Genomic DNA, 12592 nt, shown 5'->3' on the forward strand with positions numbered 1-12592 from the left:
CCAGGAAGGTGAGCAGAGCGTGGGCAGTGCGCCAGGCTGGGCTGTGGGCTGCGGGGCACCTCACCAGCTCCTTTTGAGCTCCAGGACGCCATTCATTAGGCTCTGCCAACCTGCCGAGGCATCTCCCTCATTTGCCGGTCTCAGAAAGAAATACAATGAGTGAAAGTCAGACTGAACATTTTCAAAGACGTGCAAAGGTTCCCAGGCAGAGTGTAAATGGCGGCTCCATTCATGGGAGCGCCTTTGAGGTGCAGAGAGCCGGTGTGCAGGGTGCCCCCTGGCCTCCTGCATTTATCTGTTTATAAGAGCCAAGCTTGGTTCACTTGGTTCACTTCTGTTTGGAGTGACATTTTCACGCTTTTCTGCGGAGCACAAGAAGAAACATGCTTTCAGCACTGGCTGCTGTTTTACCCCGTATCTCTGTACCTCTGAATGGTGTTTCCAAGGGAAATGAACAGTCATCTTCCCTTCCCTTTGGGAAATGGAGAAGACCTGGACAGCCACGTCGAGGGACCTGGAGTCCACACAGCTGCTGAGAGGATGCTCTGGGTTTGTTCTCCTTGACATGAGCTCCAGAAAGGCTGGAGCTGCCTCCTTGTTCACCCTGGAGTGGAAGCTGTGGGGGTTCTCTCTGGTGGCTGCCAGCCCCAGGTCAGGTTGGAAGTGCTGAGGTGTTCGCCCGCCAGGGAGGAGCTTTCACACAGTGGTCCATGAGAGTTGCTGCAGAAACATCCCAGAGATCCCTCTGATCACGTGTTAAACCTCTGCGGTGAATGTTCTAGAGTGGCTTGGGATTTCTCCACATGGGCTTAAGCTCCAGGCACCCACAGGTAGGCCAGTTTGATGAGGCATCTTTTATTGTTGACATCCTATTCCTTCCCCACTCCCTGCACCCCTCAAAATTTTCACATATACATATCCTCTTCTTAGGCTCTGCTTCTGAAAAGCTAGACCAAGACAGCCCCTGTCTTCCCAGCACATAGTAGGTGCTTAGTCACTATTTCTGGAAAGACTTACAGCCACTTGCGCACAGAACTGTAATGAGGACCAAATACGATGAGCAGAGACGTGTTGTAATTATAGAGCACAGGGCAAACTCAGGATGGCCTTTGCCCTTAGGTGGGGTGGGGGTGTGCAGAAGGGGTGCGTTTGCCCCCCAGGCTTTCACCCCCACTGTGGATGCCACAGGACTTGTGTTTGTCTCCATAGTTCCTCTGCACCAGCTCGTCCAGTCTGAATCCCCCAAGGAAGGGACCGTGACCTGGAAAACGTATCACACGTATATCCAAGCTTCTGGAGGTTCGGTATAAAACAATGGATTTCTTGATTTCATTTACATGAAAAGAAATCCGTTCTTAAACCACTGGGCTCATGCTTTATGATTTCTTTAGCAATTACTCTCTGCCAGAGCCATTTATCAATGCTTTTATTTTCCTCCCTTAAAAAATCTAAAGTCTGATAATACAGCCTTTTAAATGGAATCATCCTTTATCTCCATTAAAGCTGCCAGACTCTATTTGTCGGGACTGAGTGAGCAGCAGTATGAACCAGCGAGGGTTCTTCTGCAACCTCGCTCTCTCATCGCCGGGTACAGCCGCAGTCAGCCCATTGGCTGCCTTCAATGCAAGATTTCCATCTCGGTGTGCAAAACATACCTTGTCGTTTCATTCCCTGTCTCTCCCTAGCAAGGCTGGGGTTTTCTTTGTTTTTAAAGAATACTGAGTCGCTTCTATGAAAGCGCTTGTTGGTGGGATGTCTGCGTGTTGATGATTCCACTTTCTAACCCAATGGAATAGATGTTCTCACTGGAGTTTGGAGTGGGGGGGCACCCAGCCTTCTCACATCAGTCTGGAAGGTGGTCCTAGGGGTGGCGGCCCTTCTGCAGGCTCAGGATCTTCCACCAGGGTTGAGCCCTGAGAAGGTAACCCCCAGGGTCTCCTCCTCCTCTTGCAGGATACCTGCCCTCTCTCTATGCAATATCCCTGTTCTTCTTGATGATTGGCAGCTCTGCCTTCAGCAACTGGTGGCTGGGCCTCTGGTTAGACAGGGGCTCGCAGGTGAGTTTCCCTTTGGCAGTGGAAAATACTGTTTCCATAGCTGATGGAGAATCTGAGTTCTCCCAACACCACATGATGGGCTCACTTTCCCTCCTATTCCCACGGTCCCTTTGTGCAAAGTTGAGGTCAGTTGAAATCCACCTCGATATTTCAAGGTGGTTATCTACATGCCACCTTCAATTTTAAAGAGGTGGCTAAAGTACACTGTGTCTGGCAAATGTGGCCTGTCTGTGGGTCACCCTGGACAGGATGAGGACCAGTTTTGCAACCTCTATTGCAAGGCACCCTGAGTTGGGGCTGGCCCGGACCGGGGAGGTCTAACACAGATGTGTGTCTTCCTGTCCCTGAAGAGAAATTGGCATCTTATCCTTGACAAGGCCCAGAGGCAGAGGGTTCCACTTGATTCTGTTCCCCAAGGTCCTTCTACAAGAATGAGACCTGCAAGGTCCGACTCAGCCCCTGGCTACACTGCAGAGCCCTGGGATCTGTCTCCAAGGCCCTCGCCTAGGCCATGGTTCCCCCTGGGAAGGACCGATAAGTCTGTTCTCACTCTGGCTCCAGCTTCTGGCCAATGGTTTCAGAGCTTTCTGGGAGGCCCCGGGGAATGTTGTGGGGTTGCCTGCCCACCCTGCAAGATTACATTTTGGTACAGTTCTGTTGCTATGACAACCAAAGTGAGGAGGCACTGGGGAGATGAGGGCAGGGGAGAGGCAGCTACTGCCCTCCGGAGTTTGGCACAGCTTCCTGAGGTTGTCGTCACAGGAGAAGCCAATGGGTGGCCCGGGGAGAAACCCATGAGTGGCCTGCTCTGCCCAGAGAGAGAACCATCTCTGGAAGGCACATGTTCCCCCATCCTCACTGACACTCGAAGTGCCCTGTCCTTGGAGAGTCCAAAGTTTTGGCTCAAGGTGGAGCCTCCCCAGTGGGCCACTGGTCAACAGAGCGTGCAGCGATGGTGGCGCCCTGGCCCAAGCCCCGTGCACACGGGCACAGAGAATCCTCCTCTTCAAGCTGGGCCTCTTGTCAATTAACTCCCCAGGGAGGCTTCTGCTTTTATGGCTGTTCATCCATCAGCTGTCACCTCTGGTTTACATTTCTGCTGTTGCTGTAATCAGCAAAATGGCATTTAGAAGAAAGATGCTTGTTTGTGCCCCAAAGGCAGTCTTGACTTTTAGCACCAGGCTTGAAGAAAAACGAAAACTGCCAATTCCTCCAGAGGAGGAGGTGGCCTCTCCCCAGAGACACCGGCAAAAACGCGTGCTCTATCTGAGCAGGGCGGAGCCACACAAGCACCTTTGAGTCCTCCCAGACCCCTTGGCTCACTGCCTCCTCCCCCTCCCCACCAGGTCCCTCAGGCCAATGGCCAGTGTCCTCCCAGGTGTCCCTGAGAACGGGAAAGGGAGGGTGCTGTGTAGCTGGCCCGTCATACAGTCTCTGGCCCCAAGTCTCCCCGAAGACATGGTGGCTCTGCCAGGCAGGCAGGTCCTGAACCCCTGACTTATTGGGACTACCTGAGGGCTGCTCAGTTAGCTTCTTGGTGTCCAAGTTTCCTTTGCTTTTGGATCTTCCTGGATCAGCCTCACCTCTGGGCTCCTGAGGTGCAGTTACTGTCCAGGATGGCTGCCCTGTGTCTGCTTTGCTTTTCCTTTATACCTCCTTGGTCAGATGCCCTTTGGCATCATGGAGGCCCAGCAGGACCCGTACAAAGCTCAGAGGCCCCCAAAAGAACCGATTTGATTTGACCAGCTCACTCATTCTTAACAGTTATGCACCTATTTTTAGTTTCTTCTTTTTGGCAAGACTCTCTGGAACATTCCCGTTCTTTGGACAGCTGACTGGTTCTTGGTGCTGTTTCTTGTTTTCCCCCAAAGATGACCTGCGGGCCCCAGGGCAACAAGAGCGCATGCGAGGTGGGCGCTATGCTGGCGGACACTGGGCAGCACGTGTACCAGTGGGTGTACGCAGCCAGCATGGTGTCGGTGCTGGTGTTTGGCATCACCAAAGGCTTCACGTTCACCAAGACCACCCTGAAGGCCTCCTCCTCGCTGCATGATCAAGTGTTTGACAAGGTACAGCTGTGGGGGCTGCACGTGCATCCGGTTAACCGCTCGACAGGGCTGTGCTGGGCTCTGCCGATACCACCTCAAGGAACCCCCGGTCCAGTGTGGGAAGAGTGTCCCAGTAGAAGATGATCAATGGTGAAGGCCAGCTCCAGGGAGTTGTGGGGATTCACCATGGGCCCTCGGGCTAGGATTGGGGTGGGGTGGGGCAGTTGAACAGTTTCCCTACGGACCCCAACAGGAGCAGACACACATAGCTAAGAGGACATCTCCTTTTCAAAGGGTCCTGAGAGTTTCAGGGTCTCAGGAAATGCTCCAGACCCTTCTCATTCTACTGTAGCATTGGGGGAGGGGGGAAGGGCAGGGGGAGAACCCTGAGAGCAACTCAGTGGAGCTTGGCTTTCATTGCCTTTGGGCACAAAATCCCTCCCTCCTGCAAAGGCAGTCCAGGATGATAGGGAAGCCTGGCCCCAGGAGCTCACCCTGGGGCGCCAAGACTGTCTCCCATCTTCACTCTCATTCCTGAGCAGTGGCCACAAGAATGGGGTGCATGCTCACTTTCCAGGGCCCCCTGGCTCTCTGGGTCAGACAGACCCTGGAGCAAAGCTCAAGCTCACCATCCCAGCCCGCAGAGTGCCTGGGGTGCTCTGAACACACCTCCACCCTGCCTCGCTGTCATTACCCACAGATCTTGAAGAGCCCTATGAGCTTCTTTGATACGACTCCCACCGGCAGGCTAATGAACCGTTTCTCCAAGGATATGGATGAACTGGACGTGAGGCTGCCGTTCCACGCGGAGAACTTCCTGCAGCAGTTTTTTATGGTGGTGTTTATTCTCTTGATACTGGCTGCGGTGTTTCCTGCCATCCTCATAGTCCTGGCTTGCCTGGCTGTGGGCTTCATCATTCTCCTACAGTAGGTGACGCTCTATTTAAAAAGGTGCAAACAGGAGAGGTCTGCTGCGCCATGTGGGTAGCTCCCTGGCCCGGGATCAAACTCGTGCTGCAGTGGCTGTGAATAGCTTCATAGGTTGCGTCTTAACCCTTTGTGCCACCATGGAGTCAGCAGCGTATTTCAGTCAGTCTGCATGTTCTGCTCCCCACTCTGTCTCTGGTGAATCTTCTCACACCCCACATCTCTGGCCTGCACCCCAGCTCTTGTATGCATAAATAAATAAATCTTTGGGAAAATAAAAGGAGCAAACAAAACTGATATCTATTTGGTTAATTGCACAAGGACCAGGAAGGATCTGGTGACAGTGAGTGCTTGTTGTCTTCTCTGAGTGGTGGGGCACGTTGGTTTTTAGTTCTGACAAAAATGCCAGGTGCTAAGAGCTTTTAGCCTCCAAGCACTCTTGTGAGGCAGATGTTATTGGGAAGTTAAGTCACTGGTTCCTGGAAACTAGTAACCACGGCTGGTTTCTGTCCACTGTCATGTTCATAACCATGGGGACCTGCCATGCCTGCTGCTGGAGGAGAAAGGAGACCAGGCCTCAGCTCCCCGAGCCTCATGAGTATCCCCAACCACTGACATGTTGAAGAAAGGCCTCTGGCTGCAGCTCTGCACTGGAGAGTCCTCCTGAGATGTCTCTTGCCCAACTTCACCCCCACCCTGGCGGGGTTGCAGGGGACAGCGTGGGTTCCAGTCTCCCAGGAACCCCGGCTCCTCCCTCTTCCTGGGACTAGCGAGGAGAGTTCTCAGCAGGCAGCATGGTAGATATTGTGTGAGGTCAAATATGGAAGACAGAGAGCTCTGCACCAGGCCCCTGCTCTGCAGCACCACCAGCAGGAAGACCTTGGTGAAGACAGAAAAACACTACTCCCCTCAGTTTCTCAAGTGGTCATCATTAAAATATGCGCCTCACTGGTTCCTCAGGGTGCTGGTGACCCAGTGAGTCTACGGGGCTGGGAGCATCTTGTCAGTTAGAAATGGAACACAATGTCACATGCACTTTGAGCTCCTGTAAACCTCAACAAAATGTCTACTGTGTTCCTAGATGAACCCAACCCGAGATGGATATTGTTCCCCAAATTGTAATGCATTAAACCCACAAATCCTGAACCTGCCTCCACCTGTAAGCAGGGTTGTTTGTTTTCATCCAAAGACACCAAACTCACAGCCTAGTGTTAGAAATATGGCCACACGGGGCCTCCCTGGTTGTGCAGGTGTTAAAGACAGAGCACTATCAAGCTATCTCCAGCCACTGCAGCACGAGTTTGATCCCTAGCCAGCCAGGGAGCTACCCACATGGTGCAGCAGACCTCTCCTGTCCCGCCCGCTGCTCCCCTCAGCAGTGTATTTCACTGAGTCTGCCTGTTCTGTTCCCCGCTCTATCTCTGGTGAATCATCTCACCCCTGCACCTCTCGCCTATACCCCAGTTCTTGTATGCATAAATAGATAAATCTTTAAGAAAAAAAAAGTATGACCATGGTGTGGAGAGTGGGTAGAGCCACTGGATTGTGGAATGGGAGACTCCAGAAAGATCAAGAGAGGATTGTGGAATAGGAGGCTCCAGAAATGTGGAGTCTGAATGAGAGATGGGATGTGGCTTGTAGCTGTTAGAACAGAAAAGGGAGGTAGAAAGGAAAGCCATTTCCATGCTAGGCATTGGGCGTAAAGATGGTGCCTTGATTTCCCCACAGCATTTTTCACAGAGGAATCCAGGAGCTCAAGAAGGTGGAGAACATCAGCCGGTCCCCCTGGTTCTCACACATCACCTCGTCCATGCAGGGCCTGGGCATCATCCACGCCTATGACAGGCAGGAGGACTGCATCGCCAAGTTAGTCCTGGGCTGGGTATGCTCCCGGGGCCCCCTACTTCACACCGTACCCTGATCTGATGACTTTGCTGGGAAGGTCTGGGTTGCTGGGTTTCCCTGGAGATGAAGAGTCGCCAGAACCCAGGAGACGCTTCAAGGCACTTGGCCCTTCTTCTCAGTGCCTGAGGGCCCCGAGCATGCAGGGCCCTTCACCTCCTTTATATGTTTCGTGCCAAGTAAAATGTGTACAATTCAGGGAAATAGGAAAAAATAAGGAAAAGGAGAAAAAAATCACCAATAATCCCCCAACATAAGTTTTCTTAATATTCTTTCTTTCCAATTCACTTTCCTTTTCTGAAGTATTTATACTCATTTTTGTCTTGTTGTATTTTTAAATAGCATTTTAATTTATAAATTTTAAAGGCCACAATCCATTTCATTTAGTGGGGATACCACTTACCTTCTTTCTAAAATGTGGGGATTAGTACATTTAGTACATTAGATTAGTACATTTAGTACATAGTACATTAGTACATTAGATTAGTACATTTCTGGGGTCTTCTGGCTTCAAACTTCTAAAACACCCTATAAATAAATTTTATCAACCATAGTAAGTTCATTATGGTGACAAGCAACTCTAAATTTTAGGGATTCAACACAATACATGTTCATTTTTCCTCAAATCACAAATTAATGAGGGCAGTTCATGGAGCAAAGGGGATTCTGTAGTATGCCCAAGAACTAAATCTCTTTCCATCTGGGCTTTTCCATCCCGAGGACCTCAGGGTCTTCTCCAGGAGCTAACTGGAGCTAAAGGGAGAGAGGTGGGTGGAGGGGACCCCAAAGGAAATTTCCATGGGGCAACCTCAATGACCGCTCATTATTTCTGCATATTCATTGGCCTGCTTTTGGTCACATGGGCTTACATCACTGCAAGGAGTGCTGGGAAATGTAGTCCAGCTGTGTCCACAGGCGGAAAAGAAAATGGAGTCCGTGAATTTATAGCACTCTCTGTTACATAAGTTCCCTTCCCCCCCCCATCTTTTCCTTCCTTAAAAGCCTTGTACACATGACAAAGTTTGCATCTAAACCTTGTTTCTGTCTTCCTGCCCTTCATCGGACAGGATCTCAGTGTTCACTTAGCATCCACCTTAGTTTTAGTCCTTTCCACTCAAGTTTGACCTGAATGTCATCTCTCAAGAATTCTGCCTCACACACAGACCCTTCTGATGTCCTGGTCATGAGGAAAGGCTTCTGTCCCAGCTACTCATTGACTCATGACAAACAAAACAGACACAGGCTTTGCTTTCCCACAGATTCTTCTCCAAGGTTTTCCAGAGAAACCTGCAGGACAGCTGAGCCCCACACGATTGATGGGGTTTCCTCGCTTTTAATACTTTCTTTCCTGTCATAGACTTTGCAGAGGGCTTGGGCTTCTGACATGTATTGCTTTTGTCACCAGACAAAAATGCTACAGCATTAAAAAAAGGTTTGAGGTCAAATTCCAATTTGATCCCAGACAGTGCTTTTGCTTCGGCACAATCTAACCAAACACACAGATAAGACCACAGATGACTTCTAAGTCACTTAAGCTGTCAGTTGAATTTGTAGACTTAGAGCTACATGACAGAAACACTACAGTGTGTGGACGAATATTTTAACTAAACTCCGGGAAAAGTAAGTAAGAGTGGAAACGGACAGGAGGAGGTGGCTCAGAGGTGCCTCCTGGCAGGATTCTTTGAGGGAATTTAGAACAGGAGGGGTCAGCAATGCCTGAGGTCGTTCAAACATGGAAAGATTTTCTTTCTTTCTTCCCCCTATAATGTCTTCCAGTTGCTTAGTGGTAATTGAATCCGATGTTCCTTGTGACGAATACTCAGTCCAGTTAACATCTCACCCTTGGATGCGTTCGATCAGAGGCTTCCTTATGTTCTAGCAGAGACTTGGGGTGCTGTTGCTGTGCTGTGTGGAAGTGCGGGCAGGCTGGACTTTGGGAGGCATCTGGTCTGTTCTTATAAATACCTCCTCCTTTTTCTCTGATCCTGTTCTCTAATGCTGGTGTGAGGGAAGGGAGGGGGCAGGGGCACCCTCAGGTGACTGCCCAAGTCTGGGTCACTCTCTCCTTTCTGCTGCTCCGTCCTGCTCATCCAGCTCCCTATGCAGATGTGGTGTGGGGGCCCCAACAGGACCGAATACCCAACAGCTCTGCTAGGCGCTGTGATGGGCAAGCTCTGCCTGGGCCTTCCAGTGGGCTCTGCCTGGCAGCCTCACATTACATTCCCTTGATGTGGCACCTTTTTGCCTCATGCCACGGAACATGGCCTCAAGGCTGCAAGGACTGGCAGGATCCACTCCCCCATACATCTGGGGAATGAGAAACTTCGGGGTGGATCTTGCCCCCACCTCCCGGTGGTGTCATCTCTCTGCCCCTCTCCCCTGGGTCTCTTCTCTTTGGCTCAGGGACACACAGCAAGGATATAAGATGTCACCTTCCTCTTCTTGAAGAAATCCCAGCTTTATTGTAATTTTCTCGAATCTTCATTCTCTGATTCAGGGAAGGAGACCAGTCTAGCCCTGGTCTAGCCCTCTACCATCACAAACACGATGGCAGCTTCTTTCTTGCCCTGTCCCCACCCTTCTTATGGATCAAGGGCAAAAACTCTTAATTCGTTCAACAAGGCCTGCCTTGGGCGTGGCTGACTCCAGGATAGGTATCCTTTGAAGGTGGAGTGTAAGTCCCCAACACCTTTTGTTTTTAGCTCTGAGGTCCAGTTGCCTTTCTGGGAAAGACAGAAAGAGCCTAGTGGGCTCCATACTTATTTGATGGGATTTCTCAAAATACATGCAAATCAAAAATATTGATGGCAGCAGATTTTCAACAGCTTGGATATATGCTCATCTTTGGAGGAGATGACCGTATGATAGTGCCTTTGCCCTTGCTTAAAAATTCCCCTTGCTTTGTTTCTCCCCTAGCCCTAACCCTAAGTCTGTGGAGGCACAATATGATCTCCCATTTTGTCTGATTTCTTAATTTTAGGTTTAAGATGCTAAATGATGAAAACTCCAGCCACCTCCTATACTTTAACTGTGCTCTCAGGTGGTTTGCTTTAAGAATGGATATCCTCATGAACATCGTCACCTTCATTGTGGCCCTGTTGGTCACCCTGAGTTTCTCCTCCATCAGTCCATCATCCAAAGGCCTGTCATTATCTTACATCATCCAGGTAGGGTCTGGTGGGAGATGGGCTTGTCCTGGAGGCTCTGGCATGGTGGACCAGGAAGGGCAGATGCAACAGAAAACCCAACTCTACTGGGCTTGTGGTATAAAAAAAAGCTCACGGACTCTGTCCTTAAGAGGCCTGGTGGTTATGTGGGCTTCAGGCACAGTTGGATCAAGACCCCTGGCTTTGTACACCTCTTGCAATGACTTCCGCCCTGGTTGTACAATGCCGATTGGTAGCTTCTTGGGGCTGTGACAGAGAGAAAGCTAGAGGAAACCATTTCCTGCCCTCGCCACTGAATGAAAGCCCCAACTTTACTCTTCCTGGGTTAATTTAGGCCTCAGAATTAATTAGTGACTGCATGGGATTAAGATGATTAGCATTGGTCAGGGGATGCAGTCACTCTTCATCCTGCCCCTAGGTCACACAGCTGCCCCATGATGGCGAGAGGGAGAAGAATGCCATAGAGACATCCAAATCATAATTACTGATTTCTCTTCTGGGTCACTTTAGTGTTTTTCTTTTGAAAAACAGCAATATTAAGGAGATAATAAAAATAACGGAATAATAGTAATAATGATAGTATTAAAACTGGTAATAAGAGTGGTAATAATAGTAATAATAGGGAAGCTCACGCTATTTCAAGCACTGGTAAATTATCTCATTTGTCCTCATCACAATACTCAGATGGGCACTGCTATAATCCCTGTTGTCCCAATGACAAGACTGGGCACCAGGAAGACCCGGATCCCACAGGATTCCAACCCAGGTCAGCTGGGTATGTTGCCCACCTGAGTCTGTTCCTTGACATGGGGTTCAAGTTTTTGTCTTTGGGAGTTTTTCTGTGCTGGTTTTCACCCTTGACGTTCTGCATATGCATGCTCTTCCGAGACAGTGTATCTGAGCGTGAGCCTTTCCAAATTTATTCTGTTCAAGGCCGTGGGTTCCTTTAGACTAAAATTCAATCTCTTCGGCTCTGAAAAAAAGATCTCCATTTTCTTTCTTGCTTTCTTTTTTATTTTTTTATTTTTTTGCCTCCGAACAATGTCCTCATCCCTTTTTTTTCTCTTTTCTATTTCTGTGACTCATATTGGTTGAATACTGCTTTTCTTGCATTAATACTCTGTTCCCTTTCTTTTATCTCAAAATTTCCATGTTCTTTCCTTATTTTGTTTCTGGGAATTTTCTTTAGCTTTGCCACTCAGCCATCCCTTTGAAGTTTAAATTTGGTGAGCATATATTAATATATAATTCCCACAAACCCTTCATCTCTAAGGTTTTAAAACTTATTTTTTATTATTTAAATTTTTTTTCAGTGCACAGGCACATTTAATAACAAACAATATACTTTCAGACTAATAAGAATCAAAGGCAAAGGTTCATGAAAATTATTTTTTAAAGGAATGTGATATAAAAACATATTTTCTCTGAGGTAATTAGAGGTTCTCCCTTCAGCTGTTTTTTTTTTTTTGTTTGTTTGTTTGTTTGTTTGTTTTAAATCAGCATCAGTGTTTCTTTTTGTTTGTCTGGTTCTTCTCCTTCCATGCTATTGCTTTTGTTCATATGTACTTGACCGATTTGCTAAGAATGAGGGACTGGGGCCTCCCCGGTGGCGCAGCGGTTGAGCGCTGGGTTGCGAAGCTGCCCGCGGCCTCTGCGGCGCCGGTTCGATCCCCGGCTGTTCCCCGGCCACCGGAGGAGGATCCCACATGGTGCGCAGACCTCTCCTGCCACCCGCTGCTCCCCTCAGCAGTGTACTTCAGTCCTTCTGCCTGCTCTGCTCCCCACTGTGGCTCTGGTGAATTCTCTCACCCTCCCGCGCTTCTGACTGTACCCAGTGCATGTATAAACAAAACAAACAAACAAATATAATTAATAAATAAATAAACATGCCTCTATTTAAAAAAAAAAAAAAAAAAAAAAAGAATGAGGGACTGGTTGGATTTTTGGGGTTTCCTCTGCCTTGGCATATACCTTGCTAGGCCTCGCCTCATGGGAAATTTTATAACGTCGGCGGCATGGAAGGTGTTTTCCACAGGCTGGCTGCACTTCAGAAAAGCAGTGAGGGAGCTGGCCTCCAGGCACCCAATGCAAGATTTCAAGAGCTTTTATCTGGGCTACTCTTTGGGAGCCCTGTCTGTCTCCAGACAGTTCCATTTCTTTAGAGAAAAGTATATGTGTACGTTCGTGTATGTTGGCCTAGGTTTAAAGTGTCTGGCTGCCTCTGGTTGCGAGGGAGCAGACAGGTAGCTGCGTATCCACAGACTATCAACGAATCAGACTCTTTGGGCCCCTTCTCATGCCTGGAGCCTGTTTTGTTCTTCTAGTCAGAAGGCGCCGTAAGTTCTTGCTGCACATTCAGCCTCCATTTTATACCAAGGCTAATCTCATCCTGCAGAAATCTGTAAATCTCTCATTCAGTGATATCTCTTCCCAACTTCCTCGCCATTAAAGCTATTCTTTTTTTTTTCTTTAAAATCTCTCCAATTTCATT

The 12592-nt window shown here is 49.0% G+C and overlaps 1 protein-coding gene across 10 annotated transcripts in view; it reads left to right on the forward strand.

Annotated features, from left to right (window-relative positions):
• Positions 1-12592, forward strand: part of ABCC12 (ATP binding cassette subfamily C member 12) — a 78703-nt gene that overhangs the window by 53103 nt on the left and 13008 nt on the right. For all 10 annotated transcript variants that reach the window (XM_037516309.2, XM_037516308.2, XM_037516307.2 and 7 more), the window contains 6 exons: positions 1210-1299; positions 1954-2057; positions 3929-4126; positions 4806-5032; positions 6761-6898; positions 9915-10101. In XM_037516309.2, the coding sequence (XP_037372206.1) occupies positions 1210-1299; positions 1954-2057; positions 3929-4126; positions 4806-5032; positions 6761-6898; positions 9915-10101 (944 nt within the window). The remainder of the gene's footprint in view (positions 1-1209; positions 1300-1953; positions 2058-3928; positions 4127-4805; positions 5033-6760; positions 6899-9914; positions 10102-12592) is intronic.

This window comes from Talpa occidentalis, unplaced genomic scaffold, assembly GCF_014898055.3.
Source record: "Talpa occidentalis isolate TD23 unplaced genomic scaffold, MPIMG_talOcc4v2.1 talOcc4.17, whole genome shotgun sequence".
NCBI lineage: Eukaryota > Metazoa > Chordata > Mammalia > Eulipotyphla > Talpidae > Talpa > Talpa occidentalis.